The 17,662-nt window shown below is 49.8% G+C and overlaps 9 protein-coding genes across 9 annotated transcripts; 5 read left to right on the top strand and 4 right to left on the bottom strand.

Moving 5' to 3' along the window:
• Positions 1–1,240: 1,240 nt before the first annotated feature.
• M437DRAFT_44092 (uncharacterized protein) lies at positions 1,241–3,770 on the top strand (the record flags this gene model as incomplete). Its single annotated transcript, XM_041020853.1, has 3 exons — positions 1,241–1,412; positions 1,462–1,573; positions 1,628–3,770. The coding sequence occupies 3 exons, from the start codon at positions 1,241–1,243 to the stop codon at positions 3,768–3,770; spliced, it is 2,427 nt and encodes an 808-aa protein (XP_040881624.1).
• Positions 3,771–5,083: 1,313 nt separating this feature from the next.
• Positions 5,084–5,889, top strand: M437DRAFT_43985 (uncharacterized protein; the record flags this gene model as incomplete). Its single annotated transcript, XM_041020838.1, has 4 exons — positions 5,084–5,216; positions 5,276–5,304; positions 5,360–5,500; positions 5,557–5,889. The coding sequence occupies 4 exons, from the start codon at positions 5,084–5,086 to the stop codon at positions 5,887–5,889; spliced, it is 636 nt and encodes a 211-aa protein (XP_040881623.1).
• Positions 5,890–6,528: 639 nt separating this feature from the next.
• On the top strand, positions 6,529–7,023 carry M437DRAFT_10504 (UBC-like protein; the record flags this gene model as incomplete). The annotated part of the gene is made up of 1 exon (XM_041018571.1): positions 6,529–7,023. A coding segment is annotated over one exon (495 nt), but the record flags the coding sequence as incomplete, so codon positions are not given.
• A 117-nt stretch (positions 7,024–7,140) lies between these two features.
• M437DRAFT_82610 (uncharacterized protein) lies at positions 7,141–8,196 on the top strand (the record flags this gene model as incomplete). The annotated part of the gene is made up of 1 exon (XM_041027782.1): positions 7,141–8,196. The coding sequence occupies one exon, from the start codon at positions 7,141–7,143 to the stop codon at positions 8,194–8,196; it is 1,056 nt and encodes a 351-aa protein (XP_040881621.1).
• Positions 8,197–8,482: 286 nt separating this feature from the next.
• On the bottom strand, positions 8,483–9,021 carry M437DRAFT_44486 (uncharacterized protein; the record flags this gene model as incomplete). Its single annotated transcript, XM_041020910.1, has 2 exons — positions 8,483–8,781; positions 8,841–9,021. 2 exons carry the CDS (start codon positions 9,019–9,021, stop codon positions 8,483–8,485), a joined length of 480 nt encoding a protein of 159 aa, XP_040881620.1.
• Positions 9,022–9,454: 433 nt separating this feature from the next.
• Positions 9,455–11,589, bottom strand: M437DRAFT_43892 (uncharacterized protein; the record flags this gene model as incomplete). The annotated part of the gene is made up of 3 exons (XM_041020824.1): positions 9,455–9,517; positions 9,573–11,408; positions 11,464–11,589. 3 exons carry the CDS (start codon positions 11,587–11,589, stop codon positions 9,455–9,457), a joined length of 2,025 nt encoding a protein of 674 aa, XP_040881619.1.
• A 378-nt stretch (positions 11,590–11,967) lies between these two features.
• On the bottom strand, positions 11,968–13,788 carry M437DRAFT_43984 (MFS general substrate transporter; the record flags this gene model as incomplete). Its single annotated transcript, XM_041020837.1, has 7 exons — positions 11,968–12,206; positions 12,268–12,377; positions 12,434–12,966; positions 13,020–13,197; positions 13,255–13,408; positions 13,460–13,558; positions 13,608–13,788. 7 exons carry the CDS (start codon positions 13,786–13,788, stop codon positions 11,968–11,970), a joined length of 1,494 nt encoding a protein of 497 aa, XP_040881618.1.
• Positions 13,789–14,471: 683 nt separating this feature from the next.
• Positions 14,472–15,476, top strand: M437DRAFT_64238 (aldolase; the record flags this gene model as incomplete). Its single annotated transcript, XM_041024388.1, has 1 exon — positions 14,472–15,476. One exon carries the CDS (start codon positions 14,472–14,474, stop codon positions 15,474–15,476), a length of 1,005 nt encoding a protein of 334 aa, XP_040881617.1.
• Positions 15,477–15,993: 517 nt separating this feature from the next.
• Positions 15,994–17,223, bottom strand: M437DRAFT_43740 (uncharacterized protein; the record flags this gene model as incomplete). Its single annotated transcript, XM_041020797.1, has 4 exons — positions 15,994–16,202; positions 16,306–16,764; positions 16,858–16,962; positions 17,046–17,223. The coding sequence occupies 4 exons, from the start codon at positions 17,221–17,223 to the stop codon at positions 15,994–15,996; spliced, it is 951 nt and encodes a 316-aa protein (XP_040881616.1).
• Between the last annotated feature and the right edge of the window lie 439 nt (positions 17,224–17,662).

Raw genomic sequence — 17,662 nt, 5'->3', positions numbered from 1 at the left:
GTCGTGCGGCACAGCAATAGACTGTCAAAGCACAGACAGTGAGAAAACTGTCGCTGGCCAGGCTGGAGACTCGTATTCCTGGATGTACAGAGAAGCATAACGCAATCAATCCGTTGTGAGAGCATTTGCAATCGAAAGGTTGTGTCTCTAATGCCCAACAAGTGTGACATTCATGGAGTGTGCCGCGCGTGAGATATGAAGGCCAACACTCCGATGACCAAAGCCACTTCGTCGTCAAGACACGTCGAGATGCTGCAGGTCAAAGCGTGCACGAATTTGGCTTGGTGAAGCGAAGCAAGAAGTCTTCCCAAACGGCCCCACCTTCATGTGGAGGGCGGGGCGTTCACGACGTGGAGTCTCCAGCTTTCCACGTTCCAAGATCGACCTCACGTCAACAACTTTGAACAATGGAGATGCACGAACGTAAGTTCGTTGATTTTAGAACCTTAGGTGCAGCATTTGAAGTCAATTAAAGCAAGCATGCTGCTGATACTCGACGCATCTGAGCTTCCTCTGACAACCTTGAAATGAAGAAGCCCGGCCACTCGTCATTTCGTAAAGATGTGGCACAAGCCCAGCATCCTAACAACCGCTTTTCGAATATCAAGCCCTGGAGTCGAATTGCTTGACTCGGAAAATCCCCGCTATGCCCCACAGACTGACCTTGAACTCGCCTCGACCAAGCCAGCCGGTAGTGCCCTAAGCATTCAGCATGGTGCCAAGTGTAGTTCCCGTTGTCTTTACCAGCCTCACGGACTCCTCATTTATGTCACGCGGCGTGGGAGTGGCTTGCTCAAGTGGAGAATAAAAACTATAGTGGCTTAAACATCAGACACTTCCATGTCCTCACCACGGCAGTTGGCGTGTGGCAGATGGGTTTGATTCCTCATCGGTGCCAATCGCGAGTGGTTGATCACGCAGCAACCCGCCATCGGTCTGATTCCCGGCCCCAGAACCTTCATGCCCGGTCCAAGCACTCGTAAAAATGGGCAAGACCAGTTAGATCATTCCAGTCAATTGGCTTGGTATGCACACGAGCACCCCGCTTTGGGTTCTTGACCAAGGGCACAGGCAGCCGTGATGATGGACTATGCTTTTAGGGCCCCAGAGGGCAATTTTGCTACAAGTTTTGTGCAATATAAAAGCCCAGCATGCCCGCTCTTGATATCCATCAGCAACAGCTAACGCCTTTGACATCGACAAGAGATTGTACCAGTCTCTCTGATAAGGCTTTCTCATCATGCGTTTCACTACCGAGCTGCTGGCCGTTGCCTTGGCCCTCGCAGATGTTACTTCCGCTCAGAATTCGACATACAACGCTACTGCTGCTGCTCAAGCTCAATTGAAGGCTGAGCTGGCCAACCTTGAGAAGTTCTGGTCTTATGGAAGATCTCCTCCTGTTTACCCCTCTCGTATGTATCATCTGTCCTTTCATTCTAATAATATGCTGACTCCCCGTAGCGCAAGGAGAAGGCAAAGGTGAGTGGGCTACTGCCTACGAGAAGGCTAGGGCTTTGGTAGCTTCTATGACCGATTTTGAGAAGAACAACATCACATACGGTTACACCTCCAAGTCAGTCAACTGAGATCAATGGAACGAGATTCAGTCTGCTAACAGCATGTGCAGGACAAATGGATGTGGTGGTAACAGTGGATCAGCACCTAGAGTTGGCTTCCCTGGTCTTTGTTTGAGCGATGCTGGAAACGGTCTCCGTGCTACTGATGGTGTCACTGGCTTTGCTTCGGGTGTCCACGTTGGTGCCACATGGAACCGTAACCTTGCTTACCAGAGAGCTCACTACATGGGTGCTGAGTTCAAGGCCAAGGGTGTCAACGTTCTCCTTGGACCCGTTGTTGGACCCCTTGGAAGAGTAGCCGAGGGTGGTCGCAACTGGGAAGGTTTCAGCAACGATCCCTATCTTGCTGGTAGTCTGACTTTCGAGACCATCCAAGGCATGCAAAACAGCGTCATCGCTTGCATCAAGCATCTTATTGGAAACGAACAGGAACTTGACCGCAACCCATCTGGTAACAACGCTTCTATGTCTGCAAACATCGACGACAAGACTCTGCACGAGCTGTACATGTGGCCTTTCCAGGACGCCGTTCACGCAGGCGTCGGATCTGCTATGTGCTCATACCAGAGGGTCAACAACTCCTACAGCTGCCAGAACTCAAAGGTTATGAACGGACTGTTCAAGGGCGAGCTCTCGTTTTCTGGTTTTATTGTGAGTGATTGGGGAGCACAACACTCTGGAGTGGCTAGTGCTGAGGCAGGTCTTGATATGGCCATGCCTAGTTCGACTTATTGGCAAAACGGCAACCTCAGTCAAGCTGTCAACAACGGCTCGCTCTCTTCCACTAGACTTGATGACATGGCAACTCGCATTGTCGCATCTTGGTATCATCTTGCCGAGTGGCAGAACCCCGGACACGGTATGCCTCTTAACCTCACCCTGCCTCACGAGTATGTCAATGCTCGCGATCCCGCCTCGAAGGCGAGCACATTCCAGACTGCCGTTGAAGGTCATGTCCTTGTCAAGAACGTGAACAACGCTCTGCCCTTGAAGAAGCCAGGATTCCTTTCTCTCTTCGGGTACGACGGTATTGCTCCATCAGTCTACACCCCCGACAATGCAGCCGCATTCACCCTGTCTAACTTCGGGTTCTCTCCCGTCAATGGTGTCAATGCCAGTGAACTCTTCTCGCTGTTTGTCAATCCTTCTTCCGTTCCATCTGATAACCTGCCCGGTATTGCGATCAACGGAACTATGGTGACTGGAGGTGGCTCTGGTGCTGCTCAGCCTGCATACATCAGTGACCCCTTCAGCGCCATTACTGAGCAAGCAATGCAGGATGACACTTGGCTGCAGTGGGACTTTCACAGCCAGAACCCTGTTGTCCAGAGAGGATCAGAAGCTTGCCTTGTCTTCATCAACGCCTTTGCCTCAGAGTCATATGACCGCCCCTACTTGCAGGACCAGTACTCTGATGACCTTGTCTTGAATGTCGCAGCCCAATGTAACAACACCATGGTTGTTCTCCACAACGCTGGTATCCGCACCGTCGATGCATGGTACTCCAACCCCAACATCACCGCCATTGTCTACGCCCATCTTCCAGGCCAGGACTCAGGCAAGGCATTGGTTGAAGTCCTTTACGGAAAGCAATCACCTAGCGGGCGTATGCCATACACCGTAGCTAAGAAGCCCGCCGATTACGGCAACCTTCTGTCCCACCTTACTCCTGACAACACCAGCAACTACTACACCCAGGACAACTTCACCGAGGGCGTTTACATTGACTACAAGGCCTTCATTGCTCAGAATATTACCCCTCGCTTCGAGTTTGGTTACGGTCTGACATACACAACCTTCAACTACTCGTCACTGCAGACCAAGGTGCTTAGCAACGTCAGCACCTCCGAATTCCCTCCCAACACCACCATTGCCCAGGGTGGTATTGCCTCTCTTTGGGATGTCATTGCCACAGTCGACTGCACCATCACCAACACTGGCTCAGTCACTGCCTCGGAAGTCGCACAGTTGTACGTTCACATCCCTGGGGGTCCAGCCAAGGTGCTCCGTGGATTCAACAAGCAAGGCATTCAGCCCGGCAAGAGCGTCAAATTCCACTTCGACATCACCAGACGTGATCTGAGCGAGTGGGATGTTGTCAGCCAGAAATGGCGCCTCCAACAAGGCGACTACCCCATCTATGTCGGCAAGAGTGTTTTGGACATTCAACTCACCGGCAACTTGCACATCTAATCTCGCCTACAAGATGAGGATCAAAAAGCATGCATCATACGATAGAAACGATATAGCGTTGTGATAATCTTCTTTAATGTATTTAAGCAAAACAATTGTATATAAGCGATATCAATCGATTGCGTAAAAGAACGTTTCAATGCCGAAAACTAGGATAACGGAGATGCTTGGAAAGGGTAAGCAACAACGGCTTTCGAAGATGAGCGACTGACAGTTCTGATCTGACACCTGAGCTTCATTTAAAAATCATACCAACCAGCGATTGCTGGCAGCAAAAACATGGATATCATAAAATACGTCGTCGCAACCCCGACTGTAGGCATGATGAATGGCGAGAGAAGCTGTGGGATAGAGTTGCCGCCCTCACTCAGCATTGTTGTGGCCCAACACACGATTGCCAAGGGCATGTTGATATAGAAGACTATCTTGCTAAAAGGACCTTGAGGCAAGCGTAGCGTTGACGGCGACATGCGCGTAGTTATCGGGGGCGATTTTGATGCGGTACTCATTGCAAAGGCTGTGTTTGCTACCGAGTAAGGCGAGAGTCTGGTGTACGAAGTGATTAAGGAGACAGCAATTTTGGTAAAACAGTTCACTGCGTATTGGGCATCGAGAACAGCATTGGTATACGAGCAAGAGCGAATTCCAAACGATAATAGCGCAAACGAACGGTTTTATGCAAGATTGATTTGAGAACGGCCATATGTAAGGGTCCGCCGGTACCGTAGTGGTCTGTCATGTTGACGCCCACTCGTGTGCCGAGGCTTGGACGACGTGACTGCCGTGACTGGCCATGGCAGAACAAAGAAAGTTGCGTGCTGCTGGGTGTTCTCAGTCGGTCAGCTGATTGGAGAAACTTGTTTGAGGCAAGGGTCAAGCAAAGGGTAAAGATTGACACAGAGACTCATCAGTGGTTTCAGATTGGCAGAAGAAAAGGCTTGGAAAGTCAATCTTTTGGTGGTCGGAAAGGCTGATGGCCGTCAACGTCTGCGGCGCGCTGTGTGCAAACACGGTTCGGGCGCAATCGCAGCCGGCCAACAGTCGAGATACGGCCAATCAAGGACTCGTGCATGGCGTGGTCCACATCATGATTCGAGGTACCTTTCTCCGCAGCAAGCCAAGGCGCACCTTGATCTTCTTTCCAACTTCAACTCATCTTCAACCATCAGTCTTCTTCCAATTGACCGCCCATACCGCTATCTGGATATCTTCCCCAGCATCGACTATCTCGCGGTGACATTCTCCCCCGCACCTTCGCCGCAACTCTCTCCGCCTGCAATATATTGCTCAACAAATAGAACGAGCCGCCTGTCATGCCCATCATCAGGAATCCCTTCCGTCGCACCGAGGACGCTGCGCGTGCTGCAGAACCCCAATCTGACCGTCGCAATGGCTCTGCCCCGCGTTCAATCGAAATCAAGGAGCCTGCTGAATACAAATTGAGTGGTGAGCATGCGCCCGCACTTTCATGCTTGTCGCGACCATTTGACTAACATGCCTGGTAGAAATCAACGACAGCGGTGTTTATCTTCCTGTATGCAGTTCCTCTATCTACATGTTTGAATCCCCTCTGACGCACGCTTTCGCAGCCTTCTCCAACCGAGCGCAAGAACTTCTGGTCGACCAAATCAAGCAGCTCGACCAACTCGTCTAGCAACCATCGCGCTATGCTCAGCGAAGAACCATTCAACATTTCTAGAGAATCCTTCGACTCATACAGGCGCTCTTTCGTACGTTGCGATCGTCAATAGAATCACCGCCGCGAAGGCTAACATCACATGCACAGGACATTTCAGCCCGCTCGCCTGTCATCGCACCTGAGGGCCGCCCGCGTCAATCTCTCGACTCTTCGTACCACCGCCAGCCCCCACGCAGCTCGCTAGCTCTCAACAGACCTCTACCAACAGCGGACGAAGGCTTCGAAGATGTCGGTCTTGATGACCCTAAGCCAAAGAAGCGCGGTTTCTTGTCGCGTTTGACAGATAGCAACGATGACGCTCCGGATGCCAGACCAACATCAAGTCACCATGGCTTCCACTTTGGCAGTGGTCGCAAGAGAGGTCAGAGCGGACAAGGCGCTGAGCTGAAGCCAATGACCGACAAGTCGAACGACGAGTAAATTCGACTCATCTTTATTATCTTCAATTCTTCAAATTTGGGACACATTATCTTGAGGCAGCCTAAGGGGAAAGGCAAGGCTGGGGTGGGATTGGGCATCAATTATTTGCTACAACTATTACAGGCGTTCGGGTGGGCGAAAGGAAGTGGTATCTTCTGAGTGTTGGGTTTACAGGATTGAACAACTCATGTTTAATCGAAAGTGGACAATGGACACTCCCATTATCCACGGTGTATACTTAATGTACACGACATAATAATGAACGCCTTTTCACTTGTTCAAACATTGTTTTCTAATGTTCTTGGCGTTCTAAACTGGGGCAAATTGGCTGGAACGGATCGCGACTTCCGCAGGCGCGCGTCAAGCCTAGAACCAAACAATAACAACAAATCTCACATCAGCAGATTTTGTACAGCACTCTGAACAACCAAAGCAGAAACCTAAATTGATTGCTACCAGGATCATTCTTCCATCCCAGTTTTGAGTATCGCTGTAATATTTAGATAACGAGGGTCTGCTCTCGGGGATAACGGAGTTGGGAGACATCGACGACAAAAATATTTGAACCATGGTAAACACAATCAGGCAATTTTGAAATCATTGATATAAATAACTTGCTGACATGTTTGATTTGCAAAACAGAACTCGCGGAATCTGCGACGTCTTGCTGGTGATCACGCGGCTCTACACAACAATCCATTACCACCAAATTATCTCTTTGACCCAACATCAACATCAGATTCAGAACTCACAGCCCTGGATATACTGCTAGCAGGTCCACGCGCTACACCCTACGAAACTGGTGTTTTCAAACTTCATCTCACAATTCCTACTACATATCCTCAGGAACCACCGAAAGCCTTTTTCCGGACCAAAATCTTCCATCCTAATGTCGACGATGGAACAGGAGCTGTTTGTGTGGAAACACTGAAACGAGATTGGGATCAGAAATTGACGTTAAGAGATGTTTTGGTCACGATATGCTGTTTGCTGGTTCAACCCAACGCGAGCAGTGCATTGAATGCTGAGGCGGGTATGTTCCTGGAGCAGGGAGATTGGAGCCAGTTTGAAAGGAGGGCGAGGATGATGACGAGGTTGCAGGCAGGTGTGCCGAAACACCTTAAGGAGGCTGTTTTGGCGGCACAGAGGAGAGGTGAAGAGAGTGAGGAGATGGAGCGAAAAGATTCGGCCTTGAATATGGGAGAGACGACAAGGACGAGAAGGAGAGGAACGCCTTTGCCCAGAGAAATGATGGAAACTCCGACCGAGGGCGGGAGAAAGGCGAACAGAGCTGGTACACCGCCGCTTCCGCCTACTCGAGCACCAGCAACATCACGTCCGTTTGTGCGTCAATCTGCGAGAGATGATGTATTCGGTGCCGTCCGTCTGCCTATGCCACACACAACACCTATCATGCCGGATGATTCGTCTGAGCTTCTACCTATGGATCAAGACAACGACTCAAGGATATCTCCAGTTATGGCACCAATTCCTCGACTATCACCACGACGACAAGCACCCCCAGCGCCAATGCGCGATTTCTCCATGACAGACTCCGAAGCCGAATACCCACCCTCGCCGAAGAAGAGTCCTCAAAAACAAGCCCGAGATACCAGCAATGCCAGCATAGAATATCCGCCTTCACCACGAAAAAGTCCACAGAAGAAAGACTTCGACACCCTCTTCAAACAGCCTCCCAGGCCTGAGCCCAGCAGAGCAGAGAGCAGCCGTACAGGCGCGGCAAGACGCCTTCAATTCACAGCAGCACAATCTCAGACTACACCCAGCATTCTCGATTCCTCATCTCTACTGGAATCCAATGTAACATTCGAACTCGCAAATGACACCGAACCAGACACTTCCGAAATCGAAGCCTCATTCGAACTCCCAAAACGCAGATCTGCAGTTGCTGCAAACAGAAAACTCGCACAAGCCACACAAGCCGCACGCACTCTACGACGGAAACCGAAAATGGTTATTCCAGAAGCATCAACACCACTACCCATCCCTGTACCTCGACTAGCCAAATCTCGCAAAGCGTCACCTGTGACTAGGAAGTCTACACCCCAGCGACCAATCTCGCCACCAAGTTCTTCGTTCGTTGCTTTGCCATCTGCAGAGAAGGAGAATCGCAGCGTGGTTCTAGCGCCAGTGGAAGCTTTGCAGGATAAGATTCGCAAGTCTGACACTCAGGTGCGGAATGAGAGGTTGGAGAGAAAGCTCTGGAAGCTTTGTGGTGGGGATGTGGCAAGGTGGAATAGAGGTGACTTTGGAGGGTACTTTGAGGTCAAGGGAGCGAGGTGGTGAGCTATACCTATGAATCGGACATAGGCAATGCTATATGGCAGCATTGTTGTTGCGTTGTTGCTACCCTACACCGTGGTAGTCGTTATTCTAGTGAACTGTCTTTGATCGCTACTATGAGAGCTTGTATCTGGGGATAGTAGCACATTCAAGGATAGTCCAATCACGAATGTGCTACATTCTATTGCGAGTAGCCAGGATTAATTTCGAAAGACAGCATAAAGCAGAGATACCCAGCATAGACACATCAACACCGACCTATTCAACTTCCTTGCCATCAACAGGGTCTTCAGATCAAACTGCCAACACCCTTAGCAGCATACACTGCACTAACCCCCTTGAGCAACAATCCCAACATAGTAAGCTCACTAGCAGCAAACAGACTAAACCTCACCATGATAGGATTTGCGCTCGCCTGCACAATACTATGCGCAACTCTCAGAGCCACATACCCCCAAGCCAGTTTCGCCTCTGTAGCCATAAACCCCGTCGTCAACGCAGCAGGCGAAGTGCTAGCATACAATGCAAGTCCAAGCGCTACGGCGTAGAAACGCGTAGGTGCTTCGTGGAGATGGTCGTAGTTGTCGGCTGCATGGTCCAATTAGCTATCTATTTGCTTTGACATGTATTAAGGCGGGAATGAGTACCCTTCCATCTCACATGAGGAGGAATCTGATTGTTCAGCTTTTCTTTTGAAAAGTTTGGATCCGTCTTGACTTTGTATTTTGTCATTGCGGGAAGGCGGGTTGCGTACATCCAGCCTTCCATTGCGAACGTCCAGCCCACGAGGGCGAAGACTGGTTTGAGGAGTGACTGTACTGCGGCCATTTTTTTGAGGATTACACAAAATTTGGGTGTGAGAATATACAAGGTCGGTTCGTGTTGTTGATATAAGATCGCTAGAAGAGTGAGGGGAAGTGGCTCTGGGAAACTTTATGTTGCTGCCTCGGGTGGAGGTTCTTGGCATGGTTGCTGATTGGCGTGCACGAGGGTGATCATCTCGATGCACTGTGTTTCTTGGATCTATGTGAGCTTCTGAAGGTGATTGTAATGAACGTCTCATTGTTACGGCGTGGGAAGTTGACTTTCGCAACAAGGGATGATGTCCGAAGTCAGTGCCTTGGGCACAACTGATAGCTACTGTGTCTACAACAAAGACTATAACGATCCACCAAGCAATTCAATAGACACTGACGATAGTCTGACTGAGAGTGGGATCAAGTGTCGTGCTCTTTAGAGAAACGAAAGATGTTATCCGTATTCAATGGAAGACAGCATCAACGCCGCCGAGGTCTGGACTGGAACCATTGGGATAACCATATGCCTGTGACAACGTGAGCATGCTTATCTCCAGCATCACCACAGCAGGCAGAACATACAAGAGCATCAAGATCGAGCCAGTCCGATATTTGCCAGCTCTCGAATAAGTTAGCTGCGGCAGAAAAATCTCCTTGATTAGCCTCGAAAGCTAGGTTCGAGGTCGATGCATTTTCATCATCATTCATCCCGGTAGCAGGATGACACCCAGAGTTGAGTCCAGCCTCAGCTCGCAACTCTTCCAAGATGATACTATATCTTCTACTTGGTGAATTTGACGCCGTCGCATGTGCCAGGTGCGTTTGGCATCTTTCAGCAAGCTTGAAGAGGTGTTCAGTGTCTAGACCGCAGTCGTATCGGGGTCTCTGAATTTGCCAGACGTATGTAATGCTTAAGGCACAGAAGGTCACGTAGTGCGTCCACCAGAATGCATGAAACATCCTTCCAGAGGTCGCTATATTGTCAGCAGTGCGAAGCACAGTGAATGCAGCCGTCACACATTGTTTTATACTGGCTTCAGCGTCCTGTGCAGCGGGTCGCAACAGGAAGGGTCGGTGCAGATGCATGATTGCATGACAATGTGCCATCTTCATGGCTACCGATTGTCGTTGTAAGCTACGTATCAAGCTCGTCGGTTTCACAGTGCTGAGGAATGCTGGCAAAGAGCTGTACCACTCATCAATGTCATGCTGTAGTTTGTGCGTCACTTCCAGCCTCTTGTTGGTCGATAAAGGTCGAGTAGGATACAACTTCCGAGAGATGATTCCGACTAAGCGGGCAAGCTTTGCATTCTCAACAAAAGCCTCGATCAAGCAGTCGTCAGGATCGTCGGAGATCTTGCATCCCGTAGCAGTCATGTCCTCATCGTTGACACAATCCGGATAATCCTGATCAATGTCATCGTCGTGGAAATGCTGAGGACGACCCATTAGGACTCCGAAGTATTTGTCGAGGATGTACGTTGTCCAGAATGTACGTCTTTGACACTGTCGATACACATAGTCCCTATCTTGTCGAGGCCGCCTCTCCCTTCTGTGCAAGCCAAGTGACGAAACCAACTGCAAGACTGTTCCAAATGTGAACCACGCCTGGTTCATACGACACGTCATGAGGAGGTAGAACACCTGAATGAGCCTTGCTTGGACGGACTCCAGACGTGGCAAGCCAGTTTCGTTTCTCGTCAACTCTAATGATGCTTTGAACAGGGCATCGCTTTCGTTCGGAGAGAAGTCCAGTGTCTTCCGCCGATGATATGTAGCTACAGCGAAGACGGCGAATAGTGTCGACAGCTTCGCATGCCCTAGATTGTGAATTCGTGGTCGCGCAGCTGCGGCGTTCTGCAATGTCTGTCTATGCCATGCGTCTAACGTCTGGCGATGTAGCGGCTTGTAAGTGGCGACACAAACATCGAAGTAGATATCTAGCAATTCGGTAGCATGATCTCCATCTGGAAGTGTTGTCGTCATGCTAGAATCTCCATCTGTAAGCGCCAGAGGCTTGTCACCCGCGTCAAGGACAGGTTGTTGTTTGTAGCTCCAGTCTTCGTCCTGAATCACATGTCCCTTTGGCGTGCGATGCGAGGAAAATCGATCTCGGGCTCGTTCAAGAAACGATAGACCCGAAGTAGGGTCAACGTACTGACCCTGAACGTCAGTCAAATGCAGCTCGGGTGAGTTCCTCGAACTAAGCCCAGTGTATGTTGGAGCGACCTCTGAGTCTAGAAACCGAGGTGACCTCTGGTCCTCAGAGAGCATTTCAGGGTTCTGATCAGGGGCCAAGGCTGATGATGGAGGAGTTGGTGGTCGTCCGCGCATGTATTGACTATCGTATGAGCACAGCGCGCCGCGCTTTTCGCAAGCAGGACACGGCTTCGTGCCTGTGCAACGCGCTTTCTTTAGCTGTACATCAACTTAGTTCTGCCTAGAGCATTGAGAGCTCGCGAACATTACTCACTCTACAAGCGTCACATGCTCGAGTGATCTTGGATACACGACGTCCTGAATGTGGCGATGCGATGCGTGGTCGTTTGGCATTGCTTTGAGGTATTGACCCAACTACTAGCCCTGCTGCATCAGACATGATGGTTCCTTCCTGCATGCAACCTACATTCGCTCAAGGAAACGTAATGCACACGCTGCTGTTTACTTTGGAAGGAGTGAAGTGGGGAAGGCGGGGTCTTCCTGGTCGAAGGATTGCCACGAAACCTTACCGGCTGTGTTAATGGTACTCATTATTGTGTGGAATGACACCAAGTCGCGATGATCCCAAAGCTTTCGTCGCTTCCGAAAAATCATTTGAGTTGCCAATGTTCTAATGTATGTACAGGTTTGAAGAGACAAACGCCTCGAGATTCGAGAAGTTCAAAACAGAATGCCAAGACCTCGGCAGGCCTGGGCACGAGAAGCGCCTTCCTTCTAACTCCAATTGCCTAGGAGTTCCCAGTTCAATTCACTCCTGTCACAAGGTATATTTGAACAGCGGACTCTTGTCACCCATCTTGTCCAGCTCTTCATCAGAAAATCGCTCTCTGATCTCGTCTTCGGTGAAATCTGCATTCTGCTTGTTGCTTCTCCACAGCAGGAACTCAAGGAGAAGGCAAGCCACGATACCTGCCGCAGCAAACGCCAATGAGCTACCAAAACCAGTGGGGTATTTTGGCGCCTCCTTGTCTATGAATATGAAGGATCCGGTAATACCTAGAAACAGAATGTCGTCAGGTGACGCAAAAAACAACGCGAGCAGACTTTATTAACTCACCTCCCATGTTGCCAATACCGGTCATAAAACCAATTCCGATAGATCTTTTGGAAGGACCTGCAAGGTTGTTCATATTCCATGCCTGAACGCCAGGGCCGATTGGGTACAACCTGAAATACTGTCAGCTTTGCGCGGTACGCTTCGTGGCAGTCACTTCTTCTCTTACCCAAAACAAGCAAGGCACACAGCGAAGTAACACAAGGCAATGTTCTTCTTGATCTCCGCGGCTTTTGCGGACAATATCGCGTAAGCAATCACCACAGCTACCTGCGGAAGGACGATTGCTGGCATTCGCCATTTGAAACGATCCGAGATGATTGAGAAGATGTAGGCTGAGATTGCGCCTACTGTATATGCCGGAATTGTCAACAGCTGGGCATTCGCCGATGTGTAACCCATGTTCTTTATAATCTGAGGCATGGTGAACTTCAGCCCGTAGTTTGGTGTGACATTAGACCAAAAGGCAAGGATAAGGAGGTAAATCTTCCAATCTTTCAGGACCGTCATGAAGACACGCATGTCGAAGTGTTTCTCCTTGTGTCCAGCAGGCTTGAATCTTCCGATAGCGATCTGCCTCAGCTCAAGATAGCGGATCTCTTCAGCTGTCAGCCACCTTGTCGACGCGGCAGGAGTATCGATCAGCAGCCAGAAGCAAGCCAGACCTGCAACTGCAGAAGCCAGACCTTCGAGGATGAAAATCTGTGAGCAAGGGTCAGTCATCTTGTCTTCATCCGACCTGTTGCTGATTGTACCCATCTCCATCCTTCGTATCCTGCAACTCCATCCATCTTGACAATGCCGTACGCAAGCAGGCCAGAAAACGCACCAGCCAAAGCGCTGGCAGTGAAGAATATCGCAATCCTGGTCTGACTTTCATGTGGCAGATACCATTTGCTGATTGTGAGAATGGCGCCTGGGAAGAACCCTGCTCTAGAACATTGCTTCAGTAAGGCTTCAAGCTTATCATTCACATCGCGCTTAGCTTACTCGAAAAGACCCAGAAAGACTCTTGTCACGCATAGACCGGCGAAGTTTTGAACGAACCCAGTGCACATCACGACGACACCCCAGACAGTTACGATGGAGCCCATGAATACCGAGGGACGGTTGAATTTGTCGAGGATCATGTTACTTGGTATCTCTGAGTTCAGGTCAGCCAAAGCATCGAGATCTGGAAGAAGACGTGTCTCACCAGCAAGGGTGTATGGAATGAAGAAGATTGCCAACGCAATGTTGTATTCGGTGCCTGTCATGTGAAGGTCCTTGAGCAAACCCTCGATTTTGGCGTTGCCTATGCTAGTCAGCATGCCTGAGGCTCAATTGCATGAAACGCAGCATACCGATATTCGCCCGGTCGATGAATGAGATCAAATACAGAATTAGAAGCATCGGTACCAATCTCCAGTCGACCTTGCGCAAGACTCGCTTTCTTTGCTCATCGGTGAAGCCCGCGAGGAACTCTGCATCCGCAGCTGAGATGTGCTCGTTCTGGCCATGAGCGATCTTTTCAGTAGGGATCATCTCATGTTTCTCGGCATCAATGTCCTTCAAAGAATGGATTGAACTGGTTGGAGGCATGGTAGAAGTTGGTTGCTCCCTCAGTAAAATTGCGTTGGCAAAAGTCCCGTGGCCCTTCTCTGTCTTTGTCGATCGACTGACTGTGTTATATAGCCCGGGTCCTGGAAGACCAAGGTCATGATCTGATTAAGGTTGTTGCACAAACTGCTCCACACGCACATCCCCAGTTTCTCAACTCCACAAAACGGCTTTATGGTCCGCATGGTTAGCCCAAGAGTATGGTTGTGCTCAAATCCGGACGCCACCAATATGCCTGCAGCAATCCGCGCAGGATCCCAGAAATCCGGAGCTGGCAAGATGGAAATCCGCCGAGCGGGGTAGGAATCCGATTCATTCGGATTTTCACTTATACCAATCCTCCAGTGAATTGTGGACCATCTGGTGCGGGGCGTACCAACGTTGCTCAGATCTGACCCCACAGTTGAATCATAGCCCCGAGGAGACAAGCATGTGTGAGCATCCGAGCAGTGTATGAGAGGTCAATGCTATGATACTTCACAGAACTGGGCCAAGCGCTTGAGAGATACATAAATACGACTGACGCTTCTGTTCAGGTAGGCCTTCTTCACTCATCACAACACATTCAATCATCATCTTCATCCTTCGTCACATCACACCTAATCATCATGAGCAACTCAATCAACATCGATCTCAGAGGTCTAACCCCTGCCCCCGTCACGCCCTTCACTGAGGATGGAAGAGTCGACTATGATGCTATCCAACGTCTTGGTTCTTGGCTTGGAAGTATCGAGGGCGTCAAAGGTCTCGTAGTTCTGGGCCATGCTGGAGAAGGCACTTTCTTAACTCAGGATGAACAAGAAGAAGTCATCAGAGCCTTTGTTCGATCCGTGAATGACAGAATCCCCATCATCGCTGGCATCACAGGCGAAGGCACCGAAGTTGCTGCACTCGAGGCCAAGCGTGCCAAAGCTGCTGGTGCAAAGGCTGGCCTCCTCTATCCTTCTCACGGATGGCTGCGATTCGGTTACCAAGATGGCGCTCCCCAAGATCGTTACAAGGTTGTTTATGAGACTAGCGGACTTCCTCTCATCCTGTTCCAATACCCCGATAACACAAAAGCGACCTACAGTCTGCAAACCATGCTTGACATCTCAGCCCAGCCTGGTGTGTTTGCCATGAAGAACGGTGTCCGCAACATGCGTCGCTGGGATGTTGAGATCCCCATCATCCACAAGCAGCGCCCCGACCTCCAGATTTTGACTTGTCACGATGAATACCTCCTTCACACCGCCTTCGACATCGACGGCTTCCTTGTCGGTTATGGCAATATCGCCCCTGAGCTCTTGATCCAGATGATCGAGGCTGGCAAGGCCAAGGACTACGCTAGAGCTAGACAACTACATGACCAGCTTCTACCCCTTACCAGAGCAGTTTATCACCGTGGAAGTCACATGGAGGGAACAGTGGCCTTGAAGCACGCTCTTGTCGCAAGAGGTATCTTGAATCACGCCACTGTACGCTCGCCGCTCAGGCCTCTGGCCGAGGGTGCAGACAAGGAGATCCATGCTGCTGTTCAGTTCGCGGATCTGCCGAAGATCAATGTCAACAAGCTTCAAGCGAACGGAAGCAATGGTGTGAATGGACACAATGGCACTAATGGATTTCATTGACCGATAATGAAATCAACAAGGTGATCTTGCATCTTAGATTCTTTGCTTTAACCCGTACTCAATGTTATTCATTTCATCAAAGAACTTGTCTTCTTGAGAGTTTCAATCCGCTCATCTGTCTTTGACTATGTTGTGTTTTTGATTAGGTAAGCTGTCATGTGAAATCAATCATTGAGTAAGAAGATGTGCGACACCGAGTGTAAGTTCTAGAAACTAGCCATGCAAAGCTCATGACTCTGATATCAATGTATGTCTGAGACCGAGAATGCCTACATCCAATCAGGGAGGTTGATGGACGTCGATTTGGTTGAAAAAAATATGCTGTCGGGACGACCCTGCTCCTGGATTTCATGATCATCTTCGATAACTCTTGCCACTTTGATTCCAATTCCAGGACTTTTCAGGATTCTTGCGAGGAGCTTTGCATCAAGGGGTCATGAAAGATAGTCGATTATTACACAGCACTGTACTCGACATACGTCAGGCTAGTACAAGATTGAAGTAAGATCTCCTCTGCTCAGATCTTTTTCATCTGGGCCTGCTCCCTCACTCTTTCGGGCACGATGAGCTTTCTCTCCGTTGTAATCTTCCAGCCTTTGAGGCCCTCCGGGTGGCCTAGTGCGTTTAGAGTCTTCTGCTCTACGAGACTGTATGCGCTACCATCCGTTCTGTCAAAATTGAAGGGTTGTTTGAGGGCCACTGGAGGATTGGTGATGAAGCGAGGTTCTGCAAAACAGGATGTTAGCGCTGAGCAAAGCTGTTTTGAGGAGAAAATGGTTGTGTGAGAGGAGACAAAAGCGGAGGACTTCAATTAAGCGTCCAAACGTACCTCTTAGATAGTTAGGAGCCGCCGAATGTACCATCAATGGATGCAAGAGATATATATCACCCGCTTTGCCTGTTGCAGTTCTGAATCTGTCTTTTGGGACCGGCTTCACAGCCTCGTCAAAGAAACCATGGTCAAAATCTTTATACAGCTTTTCTCTGCCTTCAATGAACGTCATATCAGGCATCAGCCCCTCAGGATGAGCAGCCAAATGCTCAGCCATCGTAGGTATAGCATCAGGACAAATCATCGTGCCGCCACCTCCAACCTTGATATCCTTGAACAGCACAATCGGCAACAGAGCTTGTTCCTTACTATCCAAAAAGTGGTGGAAAAAGTCTCCGTCTACGTGCCAGTTGTCTCTGTCGTGTGGATCTAGCAATTTCTCCTGAGCGGGGGTTAAGTTGTCGGGGCCGGAGGGAAGGCCTTGTTGTGCGGCAGCTTTCCATTTAGCTTCATCGGCTTTGCTTCCTACGTTTACGATGAAGCCGTCGTTAATTACAGAGAGGGCAATGTCCTGGACGGAAGAGTCAAGACCGGGTGTCGATGAGGAACCAGTGTCGATGCGGTCTTCGCCGCCACAGAGCTCGCAAATTGCTGACCAAGCTTTGGGGCAGAAGTCGCGCATGGGTATCGCATCATGGTAACGAGGAAGATGAACTGTATGTATGTCCAATAGTTAGCCATGCATACACAAAACATGCAAGAGCGGACAACAGCAGGCGAAAAGGGCATTCAGGTACCTCGCCATGGATTCCAAGTTTCCTTGTCGTTGGGATCCATGTCTAGTCGCTCCCACACACGATCCATCAGTCCTTTACAAAATTCATCCTCTGGCGAAAAGCAATCTTCGAGCTTGATGAAGCCATGTTCGAGGAAATGTTGTTTCTGCTCTTCGCTCAAGCTATAGTCCGGTGGCATGGCTGAAATCATGTTGTAGAATACTTAGTGGTCAGGGGATTGTTAGTAAAGAGTAATCGAAGCATTACTTGCATCGAGAAGCATCGTTCTATCTCAAAAGCATAAGTAGTGTTCGAATGCGGGGTGAGTGGTGGGGTCGAAGGATAGTGCAACGATACAAATGGCGGCTGAAATTAGGATTTTAGGCTAACCCCGGCTATACTTGCGTTGCCTGTTCGTCCCTATCAACGGTGACGGATCCGGCTCCTCCAAATAGGCAGAGAAGAGCCGCTTCTCTAAGCTGTTACACAGCTGCTATGCGAGTGCCGTGCTTGGTTCGGTATATTGCCGAAGCAGCCGCCAGGGAAGGTGCGACTTCCTATTTCGGTCAAGGCCACTCAGATGCAGGTACAGAACATGTATGCGCCGGGTGGCTCTTGCTTCGAGTTCAAGAGTCACC

The sequence above is a fragment of the Aureobasidium melanogenum genome (assembly GCF_000721775.1).
Source record: "Aureobasidium melanogenum CBS 110374 unplaced genomic scaffold scaffold_5, whole genome shotgun sequence".
Taxonomy (NCBI): Eukaryota; Fungi; Ascomycota; class Dothideomycetes; order Dothideales; family Saccotheciaceae; genus Aureobasidium; species Aureobasidium melanogenum.
The sequence above is the reverse complement of the archived record's forward strand: the minus strand, read 5'-3'. Positions and strand labels throughout refer to the sequence as shown.